Source organism: Rissa tridactyla, chromosome 4, assembly GCF_028500815.1.
Source record: "Rissa tridactyla isolate bRisTri1 chromosome 4, bRisTri1.patW.cur.20221130, whole genome shotgun sequence".
NCBI lineage: Eukaryota > Metazoa > Chordata > Aves > Charadriiformes > Laridae > Rissa > Rissa tridactyla.
In genome coordinates, this window is record NC_071469.1 from 779,479 (window position 1) to 791,195 (window position 11,717).

Genomic DNA, 11,717 nt, shown 5'->3' on the forward strand with positions numbered 1-11,717 from the left:
GCTTACAGCATGACCAGGCTACGATTTCAGAATAAGCCAAAACCGCCAGTCCAACTTGCTTTGTGTAACGAATAACTGCTTCCTTCATCCTGACCACTCTTTGTACCTCGGCAGATCTCCCATTGTATCCCTTGAGTCAAATGGCTGGAAGGAATGACAGCATGGTAACCCATTTCATCCTCCTAGGACTGACAGACCATGGGCAGCTGCAGGTCCCTCTGTTCTTCGTATTTGCAGTGATTTACGTCATCACTGTGTTGGGGAACCTTGGCATGATCATTTTGATTCGGACTCATCTCCAGCTTCACACTCCCATGTATTTCTTCCTCAGTAACTTGTCCGTGATCGACCTCTGCTATTCCACTGTCTTTGCTCCGAGGTTGCTGGTGAGCTTCCTAGTGGAGAGCAAAACCATTTCCTACTCCGCATGCCTTTCCCAGAGCTTCTTTTTTGCGCTTTTTGCCACGGCGGAGGGGTTCTTACTATCTGCAATGGCATATGACCGCTACGTGGCCATCTGTAGTCCGCTGCTCTACAGTACTGTTATGACCAGGAGAGTCTGTACGCAGCTAGTGGTGGGATCGTACGTGGGGGGGCTCCTGAACTCGTTGACGCACACTTGTGGCTTGCTGGGGCTGCCATTCTGCGGGCCCAATGTCATCAATCATTACTTTTGTGACGTACCTCCCCTGCTGCAACTGGCGTGCTTGGACACCCGGCGTAATCAGACTTTGCTATTAGTTTTCTCTGCGGTTCTCGCTCTCCTGACCCTCCTGGTCATCGTCGTTTCCTACGTGCGCATCCTCTCGGCCATCCTGAGGATCCGGTCGGACAACAGCAGGAAGAAAACCTTCCACACCTGTGCCTCTCACCTGACTGCCGTCACCATTTTCTATGGCTCCATTTCATTTAGCTACATCCAACCCAGCTCCAGCTACTCGATGGAGCAGGAGAAAGTCTCAGCAGTCTTCTACACCCTGGTGATCCCCATGCTGAACCCCCTGATCTACAGCCTGAGGAACAAGGAAGTGAGGAACAGCTTCAGGAGGACTCTTAGGGCAAAGCAGCTTTTCCACTAACGCGCGCGGCACCTTGCAAAGAACGCACGCAAAGCTGAGGGAGAACGGTTTGGGGGTACGGTTCCAAATAGCAAAATTTAGAAGTGTCTTCATAATTTCTTTTTAGTAAAGAGCACGCGTGGTGCTATCGAGTTCGATTGCCTCTTATGGCACTACGTTGGGACAGCATGAAGGTCTCACTCTCTTTTCCAAAGCAGAGTGTCCCGAGCAGCCTCTTTGCAGGCAGGAGCAAGTGTCCCAAAGCAGCTCAACTGGTGTTCTCACCTCACGGCATCGTGCACTGTCACTGTAAATAGAAGTGAAGCTTAATGACGCTCTTAAGGAATGTGGGAATGACTCGCATGATCGTTATTGTTTCTTTATCCCATATCAGGTGATAAACACATTTGTTATTGGGCTTATACCCAGTTAGCTCCCGCCTACGCATGAAATGTTTAGCTTTTGCCTCAAATTCAAAAGCCACTGATATGAAATACATATAATCACTCATGTCCTTTTTCTACCCCGCCTTATCTTTAGCTTAATCTCTTCCCCAGGAACCGTCCAAAATACAGCACTGATAATATTTCACACTTCAAAACTGTGTCCGGGTATCCTGTATGTGAGACACTTACCAATCCTTTTAAAGCAAGCCATATTTGTAAAAGATACAAGTTCTTGTAAAGGGGGGGCTGAAACGTCACTATTAAAGAGTTGGCTGTGTAAGCGTGTCTGTTTTGCGGAAGATTAATGATTTTCAGGGCGCTTAAGAGGCTCCATAGCCATAGCTAAAATCGTAACTATTATGATCAGATAATTTCTTTAAAAAAAACCAACTTCCTCAAAAAGATTAGGGAAAATATCTCCCTAGACCTTCCTCTCCAGGCACAGCTCTTCACTGCCCTCCTGGTCCGTGTTTAACTCGGACCCTGAGCCCCCAGGGCCGTAGGTACCTGAGACTTACACAGAGACTCTGTGACACTTTGGGAGAGCGTTTGTAGAGACCACCATGCAACAAAATCGGTCCTGTTAAATTCAGAAATAAGCTCAGCTGGAGAAGATTGTGACAGCTTTATCCTGGAGTCCTCTGCATGCTGGAGTGAGCAAGAGCAACCTCTCACGGTCGCGCAGCAGCAGCAGGGTTTCCTATCCCTTTGAAGACAAAAGCTAACGAGGACAAACTTCCTCTGAAAAATGTCAGAGTTCAATACTGAAACACAAGTGAAGAACCCCCAAAAGCGGTTGGATTTTGAACGGAAAAAAGAATCACGTTTTTTGAAAAGGCAAAGAGAAGGTGTGCTTTGTCCGACCCAACACGGACGTGTCTAAGACGAGGTGGATTCGTCCATTCCAACTGGGGAGACAGACCCGATCGGAGAAGCTCTCTACAGACACAGAACAGAGAGAGTATTCCTCACAAGCCCATAGCCCATATCCAGATAGACTCGGATGGCGACGTGGCTTCACACTGCAGTGAAGGTCTTGTCCTAAGAAAAGCCCGAGGAATTCCTATGGGCTGGTTTTCCCCCGCGTGAGGATCCAGCCTGTGTTATCCCTCGGTGTCACTAACAAGCCACAGGAATTGCTGAACAACAGTCTCCCTCCTCCCAGCCCATGCAGTAAAGTGGCACAGCAGCTCCCGCAAAGAACGCTCCCTGGGGCTAAACATGCGCTGGAGCAGCACGCAGCCCTTGGTTTCGGGTGTTGCTGCCTAGCTCTAGTTTGGTCCCCGAAGCCTGGAGTATCTCCTCCTGTCTGCTCGCTCTCAGGTTCCTCAGCTTCTCCTCCTGCCGCCTGCACGATGCAAGGAACACAAGGACAACCGAGCACTGTCTTGACTAACATCTCAGATCCAAAAGGGGCTGCAGGAGCTACCAGACCCGCTGCTGGCCGTAAGGGGCCCTGTCAGGCCCCTGAGTGCATTAATAAGCCTTAATGACCCTGACCGGCCTCACCTGGGACCTCCACCCACACTCATGGGCCCAGGAGCTCTATTTAAGCTCAGCCCTGGGCCTTGACTTCCTTCCGCAGCTCTGTCGCAGGAGTGCTGGTCCCTGCCCGGCCGGGGAGCCTCTTGAGCTGGGCCTTGCCCTTGGCCGGGCCTTGTCACTCCGAACCTGCCCGGCAATCCCTGGACCCAGTCCTGACCCTTGGCTTGGGCTCGGACATGCCCTATCCTCATGGCGGCTGACGGAGCTGGGGGTGTTCAGCCTGGAGAAGAGGAGGCTGAGGGGAGACCTTCTCGCTCTCTGCAGCTCCCTGAAAGGAGGGGGCAGCCAGAACGGGTCAGTCTCTTCTCCCAAGGAACAGGCCATGGGACAAGAGGAGACGGCCTCAAGTTGCACCAGGGGAGGTTTAGGACGGATGTTAGGAACAATTTTGACACCGAAAGGGTTGTCGAGCGTTGGAAGAGGCTGCCCAGGGCAGTGGTGGGGTCGCCATCCCTGGAGGGATTTCAAAGCCGGGCAGACGCGGTGCTGAGGGACGTGGGGTCGTGGTGGGTTTGTCAGCGTTGGGTTGGTGGTTGGACCCGACGGTCTGAAAGGTCCCTCCCAGCCTGGGCAGCTCTAGGATTCTATGGCGCTGCCTGCACAGCAAGGGACCTTGCAAGGGTCTGTGCCCGGGGCCGCCCCACACCGACCCAGCCGGTCCCTGTTGTGATGCGGAGCCGCGGCATTGTGACATCACAGACGTGCCCCCACCCACCGGGCTGTGACCTCACAGCAGTGTCCCTATAAAACACGGGCCACCCCGCCGCACGTCTCAGCGTGTCCATGGCGGACTGCGCACCGTGCGACAGCAGCTCTCTGCTCATCCTTGGCTTCCTTCTCCTGGCTGCTGCGGCTGTCCTGCTGCCCGCCGCCGCCAGGTACCAGGAGTGGAAACGATGTCTGCACAGCCCGGCTCTTCAAGGTCAAAGGTACGGGACGAGGGACAATGTGCCAGCCCCTTGTCCTGCTTCTTGCCACCAAGGAGCAGAGCAGGACCATGCCAGGCACCATGCCCGTGTGTCTGCGGGGTGTGGGGGGTGCACAGGTCTGTGACGCGTTGGGCTTTTGCACGTGACTTAAGTGGTTGAGGCACCATCCCTGGAGGTATTTAAAAGACCTGTGGACACAGTGCTCAGCGATATGGTCTAGTGACGGGTTTTGACAGAGTTGGGTTGATGCTTGGACTTGATGATGTCAAAGGTCCCTTCCAACCTGGGCAGTTCCATGATTCCATGACTAAGAGTCCCAGCTACAGCCCAAGAGAGCCCAAAAACGGGACCCATGTGGAGCAATGAGTTGAGATGGTGCCTACATGGTGGGGCCCTCCAAGGTGGAGGGCAGACGGCGTGCCCTGTGCTGCAGCCCCAGTTGTCACCTCAAAGCTGGAGCCGAGCCAGGAGGAGCGCAGCAAACTCTCGATGCATTCTGCAAGGGAATTCCTGGAGAACGAGCTGCAAAGGCTTTCCGTGGCAGTGCAGCCATCCACGGAAATGCTGCATCAGTCACCGCCCAAACGCCCGTCGGCTGGGACTGGCCTGGAGGTCATCTGCTCCAACACCCCTGCTCAAGCAGGGCCACCTGGAGATGGTCTCCCCAGACCCTGGATTAGTCGTCTCCAAGCAGGGAGAAGGACCCCCATCCCGTGGGCTCCCTGCCAAGGGCACAGAGAGGATCTGCCAGATGGGGACACCAGCAGGGCCCGGAGTGCCAGTCCCGACCTGCTGCACCCCCAGCCTTGTGCTGCCCTTGCGCAGAGGCCAGGAACCGCTCTCCTGCCTCCCCAGTTCCGCCTCCACGTGTCGGAGAGGTCAGGTACCCTCCTGCCCGCAGAGCAGGAGCACACAAAGACGCTCCTGGTGTCACTCGTCTGCCCTGGGATGTCCCCGCCATTCGTGGCACCACAAGCACTGTGGCTGAGCGCGCACCTCTGTAGCAGCAGTTGCGTCTCCGGGGCAGGTCATGAGCTTTGTATCCCTTTCGTTTGCAGCGCGAGATGGAACCAGAGGAGGAGGACTTGGCAGAAGATGGCCCCTCTTCCCCTGCTGCCAGCACCAGCCAGGGGACCCAGGCCGCGCCGCCGGAGGCCTCTGAGGACGCAAACCACCCTGTCTCCGAGGACAACAGCAGCAACGAAGCCTGCGCGAGCTCGTGCAGGCACTGCTTCTGTTTTTCCTGCATACAGGAGTGGGCCCGCAGGCAAGACACGTGCCCCAACTGCCACCAGTCTGTTCGGCACCTCTTCCCCACACAGGGAACCCACAACGATGAGGTGCAGGACATCATGCCCGGAGGGAGATCTCGACGCCGCTCTGCAGAAAGGAGGAGACATCAGGCCCCCGGCCGCCAGCACCGCACGTCTTCCAGCAGAGACCACGGCGACGGCCGCGCCAGGGCCGCAGGGAGGGGACAAAGCAGGTCCCTGAGCTGGCACCAAGGTGGCCACAGCAGGGCTCAGCACGCCCGGGGCTACAACCACTCGAGAAGAAGGGGCAGGTCTCGGGACACTGGTCGTCGTGAGAGCCGACCCCAAAGGCACGAACGGGACATCCCGGCCTCCTCCTGGAGGAGCCAGCGCCGCCAGCGGGCAGACGAGGATTCTTCCTGGGGCCGGCACGCCACAAGGAGCCGATCCCGGCGGAGGTCCCGCAGCACGCAAGGCCAAGCTGGGAGGGAGCACTCCCGGGGCCACCGCGGCAGATGGTGGTGGTGGGGCAGGGACGGGGACGGGGAGCGTCCCGGTGCCTGGGACAGGCGACGGAGCAGGTTCCGCAGGAGAGGCCACAGCAGGGACCTGGGCGCAGCAGCCGATGGCTCCTCTGCAAGATGGAGGTGGTGGAGGAGCAGGGACTGGGACGAGGGACGAGCTCCACGTCCTCAACGGGACATCCGGGACTACTCGGGGAGGAGCCGATCCCGGCGGAGGTTCCGCAGCACTGGGGGCCGACCACGAGCCCAGCCGGAGCGGCAAAGGAGGAGGGATGGGGACCAGTGGGGAGTCCCAGCTTCTTCCAGGAGAAGAGAACACCGTCCGCGGAGAGGCCGCAATTCCTCCAGAGGAGGGCGTGCAGCAAGGAGACGATCCCGGCGCAGGATCTGGTAGCACACCCTACCAACAAGGGGAACGCAACGCTCGCCGCCTGACCAATGCCCCCCAGGCTGCGCATCCAGCCCAGGGACGCAATAGGCCCTCGAGGTGGTGGTTGTGCGCCTGCTGAGGGGCATGCGGATGGTGGCAGTGGGACAGTCACAATCTGGGTTGCCGCCGACTCTGGCAGTGGCAGCCAACAGGATCGAGCCAGCCCCACTGCTCCTGCTGAGGAAGGAAATCCACGGCAGAAAGCCCGCCCGTCCTCTCCTCTCGTGGCAACCCCTCTGGGAAACGTCTTCCAGCGCTTGACCACCCTCCAAATAAACAAGTTTTGTATAGTCATTAGCTAGAAGGCCCTGTATTTCAGTTTGTGCCCGTTGCCTCTTCTCCTCTCATCGGATAGTGCTGAGAAGGGACTGCAGGAGCGGAGGGGCCTGGTGGAAACCGGGGCACAAGGGCAAAGGAAAGGACGGGGAAGGAGGAGAGGGCGAGCTGAGGTTCTCTGTTGGGGCTGTTCATGCTCAGGGCCTCAAGGTCTCGCGGCTGTCTCTCTGTGGAGGGCAGTGCGAGGGAGACTCCTCCACAAAGCCCTTCCTCCATCTCCACTCATTGCTCCAAATCAGTCCTGGTTTTGTGCTCTCTCGGACTGTACGTGTGGCTCTTGGTCACATGCGAAAGCCCAACACGTAGCAGATCAGGTGGACCACGCGGTGGATAAGGAATTGGCTGGATGGTCACCCTCAAAGAGCTGCGGTCAATGGCTCGATGTCCGAGTGGAAACCAGCTGCATCCCCAGCAGCGTGGGCAGCAGGGCGAGGGGGGGATTCTGCCCCTCTGCTCCGCTCTGGGAGACCCCCCTGCAGTGCTGCCCCCAGCACTGGGGCACCAACAGCAGAAGGACACGGAGCTGTTGGAGCGGGGCCAGAGGAGGCCCCGGAGATGCTGGGAGGGCTGGAGCCCCTCTGCTGGGAGGACAGGCTGAGAGAGCTGGGGGGGTTCAGCCTGGAGAAGAGAAGGCTCCGGGGAGACCTTCCAGCCCCTTCCAGGCCCTCAAGGGGCTCCAGGAAAGCTGGGGAGGGACTCTGGATCAGGGAGGGGAGCCATGGGATGAGGGGGAAGGGGTTTCCACTGAAAGAAGGGAGATTTAGGTTAGATCTGAGGAAGAAATTCTGTGCTGTGAGGGTGGTGAGCCCCTGGCCCAGGTTGCCCAGAGAAGCTGTGGCTGCCCCATCCCTGGAGGGGTTCAAGGCCAGGTTGGACGGGGCTTGGAGCAACCTGGGCTGGTGGGAGGTGTCCCTGCCCAGGGCAGGGGGTGGCACTGGATGATCTCTAAGGTCCCTTCCCACCCAAACCATTCCATGATTCTAATTCTACCCTGGTGACCGTTTCAGTTGTGTCATAATCACACAACAAAAATACCCCAAGACAAAAACCCTTCCAACCTAAAAATTTTAAATACTTGTTTACAGATAAGGGAAAAGTGTGGGTATCTTGAAGAGATGCACAGGCAAGAAGGTTGGGAGGCACTTCCCAGGAGCTGTGCCTGGGCTGAGCGGGCCCATCTTTAGGCCAGGCCCTGCGCGGCCCCCTCAGGAGACGGCTGTCGGAGGGGCACACCCGCCACTGTTTTAAAAGCTGGCTGCTGTTAAATGCCATGTTTTCTTTCAGTAGCATATTGAAGGAAAGCAGCCACCGAGAGTGCCTTCTGCAGACAACCGCGTGCTGCTGGAGCCTCAGGCACAACGTTGAGCACGTCATCCAGGCTCCCTCTCTGCATGACGGAGGAGGAACGTGCGCTTCCATAGACCAAAGTGAGAGCTAGGAGTTTAGGCGAGACACCTCTACTTTGGACAAAATAAACTCCGCTGAGGTTAATTCTTTCCTAATGAGTAAATAACATGAAATACCCAGCTGAAAAGATGAAGGAAGATGTAGAACTCATTCGGTGCCTAGCATATGTTTCCAAAGCCACCAGTGACACCCGTATGTCAGACTTAGCATCACCTAAAAGTAGCCGCACTGTCGCAGACGTGCGTTGTTGTACCCCCCAAATCATCACTGGGCACCTTGTGCGTACAGCTGTGCTGGTTCTGAGATAAGCTTGGCCACAGTGATTGGCAAAAATCTGATCAGCATTTTTGAGGAGCCCACACAAAAAGGAAGCAAGACCCAGGTACTTAATCTCAGCCCTTGTCTTGCTTCACACTAGATTACCCCATGAAATACATTAATGAACAACCTTTCTTCCTTTCTTGTCTTTATAGTCGCCGCACCTCTCATCTCAGCAGGTAAGCTGTTACAGAGGTGAGCACGGTGGTAAGCAACCACACCACAGTGACCTACTTCATCCTCTTGGGACTGACAAATCGCCCAGAACTACAGTCCCTGCTCTTTGTGACGATCCTGCTAATCTACACCATCACCCTTGGCTGTCTCAGGAACCAGCGAAGTTCATATACATAATGTCTAAATGGTTTAAGTCAGTATTAACATCCTACGAAGAGTTCTGCTCTCTCTTTACGCCGCTGACGTTGAAAACTTTCAGTTGTTGATTCATGTGGAGCTATGTTCATCAATCGGGTTCAGTAGAACCACTGATGTGGAAGTTAACCCCTTGCAGGCGACTTCTGCTCAAGTTTCAGGCCATTATACTCAAGAAAGCAATTAGTAAACACCGGAAGGACCGCATCGGGGGAAGTAATCAGTCCCTTTGTGTAATAAAACACGTAGGGTAAAAGCTCCAGCTCCCAGAAGCGTACTGCAGGTCTCGCCTTTAAAAGAAAACTGTTCCTTGCACGCTGATTTTGACAGATTCCTAAATTCAACGGAAGGATCGCGTGTTCTGAAGAGGGTCGAAGGCTGAGCAACCCTTCCTCTCCTGAGGCCACGGTGCCCCACGCCTCTGGTACAAGACAGGCAGACTGCCGACGTGCAAGACCTGAGGCAGATTTCGAGGCCCAACCACTTGCCATATCACTTCTCAGGGTAACAAGCCTAGAAAATTGCGTCAGATCAGGCAGTTCAAGAAGGGTCATTAAGAGAACAGCAGGAAGAGAAAGAAAATACTTCAAGACAGCAGGTTAAAATTAAATACTGTTTGAGGTCTAGCCTCAGAAAAAAAAAGCTCTGCCTCAGGTCTGTGCCTACCTACTTCTCCCAGTCTGAATTTGGGCTGTATAGAAGTCAATCCAAGGTAAGGAACCGCAAAGCAGACGTTCATTAGACCAGCGCGTTCCCGTGTGCATCGGCTGCACCGTTCTCCACGCGCTGCTAAACGTGATTCTCCCGAAAGCTGCGACACTTTGCAAAGCTCTCTCTGCTTCTCCATTTCTCTCCCTCCAGGCCTCTGCTTCGCTGGCGCTCCCTCTTCACCAAACAGAAATTTCCCGTTTCCTTCCGTTTTGTGGGTTATGTCAGTGCGGAGCTCTGGGCTCTCCCTTAGAGTTTAGGATGCTCCCGGGTCACAGAGAACTCTGTTCTAAAGACAGCTACGCACAAGCCCAGGCACTGGGGTTAATCTTTACAACTCTAAGAACACCAGAAAACGCCACCAGCCGGGTAGCTATACCCTTCTGGAGTTAGGTAAAACGACCCTGAACTTCCCATCATTGTTCTCTGTGAAAATAGTGTTCAGCAACGTTTCTCCAAGTCTTCCCCTCCTTAGATATGTCTGTGTGGGCTTCCATTTGGGATGTGTGGCAGGAATTCAAACACCTGGCATCTGACAGCAGTGAGTTCCAGCATCTGTGTTGACGCTGATGAGGAGGAAACAACCAGCTGAAAGAAGCAACCCCAGCTGCAACTCAAATGGTGGTAGAACTGGAAGAGATCCCTCTCAAAAGGTCCTGATTTGGGGTGGTTCTTTTTTGGTTTGGGTGCTTTGTGGGGGGCTTTTTGTTGTTACAGGACACCTAGAGGATTGAATGTTTTGGCTACATAAAATGTGGGCAAGTAAAGGAAAGGGACAAGAACCCCAGACTAAAATCATCTAGGTGGAAAGAATGCCGTGTACTCGCTTTTAGAGTTCACCCAGTTATATATAAGCTTATGGAGACTCAAATTCAAGGTTCCATTGCTTGCTGCAGTATTTTGCTAGATTCACATGCTCCACCTGGCCTGGAATCAAATAAAATTTCAACTCCAAATTTTTGTTGTACCTCCCCTTGCATCAAGCAGAAGGCTTACAGCATGACCAGGCTACGATTTCAGAATAAGCCAAAACCGCCAGTCCAACTTGCTTTGTGTAACGAATAACTGCTTCCTTCATCCTGACCACTCTTTGTACCTCGGCAGATCTCCCATTGTATCCCTTGAGTCAAATGGCTGGAAGGAATGACAGCATGGTAACCCATTTCATCCTCCTAGGACTGACAGACCATGGGCAGCTGCAGGTCCCTCTGTTCTTCGTATTTGCAGTGATTTACGTCATCACTGTGTTGGGGAACCTTGGCATGATCATTTTGATTCGGACTCATCTCCAGCTTCACACTCCCATGTATTTCTTCCTCAGTAACTTGTCCGTGATCGACCTCTGCTATTCCACTGTCTTTGCTCCGAGGTTGCTGGTGAGCTTCCTAGTGGAGAGCAAAACCATTTCCTACTCCGCATGCCTTTCCCAGAGCTTCTTTTTTGCGCTTTTTGCCACGGCGGAGGGGTTCTTACTATCTGCAATGGCATATGACCGCTACGTAGCCATCTGTAGTCCGCTGCTCTACAGTACTGTTATGACCAGGAGAGTCTGTACGCAGCTAGTGGTGGGATCGTACGTGGGGGGGCTCCTGAACTCGTTGACGCACACTTGTGGCTTGCTGGGGCTGCCATTCTGCGGGCCCAATGTCATCAATCATTACTTTTGTGACGTACCTCCCCTGCTGCAACTGGCGTGCTTGGACACCCGGCGTAATCAGACTTTGCTATTAGTTTTCTCTGCGGTTCTCGCTCTCCTGACCCTCCTGGTCATCGTCGTTTCCTACGTGCGCATCCTCTCGGCCATCCTGAGGATCCGGTCGGACAACAGCAGGAAGAAAACCTTCCACACCTGTGCCTCTCATCTGACTGCCGTCACCATTTTCTATGGCTCCATTTCATTTAGCTACATCCAACCCAGCTCCAGCTACTCGATGGAGCAGGAGAAAGTCTCAGCAGTCTTCTACACCCTGGTGATCCCCATGCTGAACCCCCTGATCTACAGCCTGAGGAACAAGGAAGTGAGGAACAGCTTCAGGAGGACTCTTAGGGCAAAGCAGCTTTTCCACTAACGCGCGCGGCACCTTGCAAAGAACGCACGCAAAGCTGAGGGAGAACGGTTTGGGGGTACGGTTCCAAATAGCAAAATTTAGAAGTGTCTTCATAATTTCTTTTTAGTAAAGAGCACGCGTGGTGCTATCGAGTTCGATTGCCTCTTATGGCACTACGTTGGGACAGCATGAAGGTCTCACTCTCTTTTCCAAAGCAGAGTGTCCCGAGCAGCCTCTTTGCAGGCAGGAGCAAGTGTCCCAAAGCAGCTCAACTGGTGTTCTCACCTCACGGCATCGTGCACTGTCACTGTAAATAGACATGAAGCTTAATGACGCTCTTAAG

At 54.5% G+C, this 11,717-nt stretch overlaps 2 protein-coding genes across 2 annotated transcripts; both read left to right on the forward strand.

Moving 5' to 3' along the window:
- The first annotated feature begins 137 nt into the window (after positions 1 to 137).
- On the forward strand, positions 138 to 1,079 carry LOC128908311 (olfactory receptor 1052-like). Its single transcript, XM_054198254.1, has one exon. The coding sequence runs from the start codon at positions 141 to 143 to the stop codon at positions 1,077 to 1,079; it is 939 nt and encodes a 312-aa protein (XP_054054229.1). The 5' UTR covers positions 138 to 140.
- Positions 1,080 to 10,453: 9,374 nt separating this feature from the next.
- Positions 10,454 to 11,395, forward strand: LOC128908313 (olfactory receptor 1052-like). The gene has a single exon (XM_054198256.1). The coding sequence runs from the start codon at positions 10,457 to 10,459 to the stop codon at positions 11,393 to 11,395; it is 939 nt and encodes a 312-aa protein (XP_054054231.1). The 5' UTR covers positions 10,454 to 10,456.
- The last annotated feature ends 322 nt before the right edge of the window (positions 11,396 to 11,717 follow it).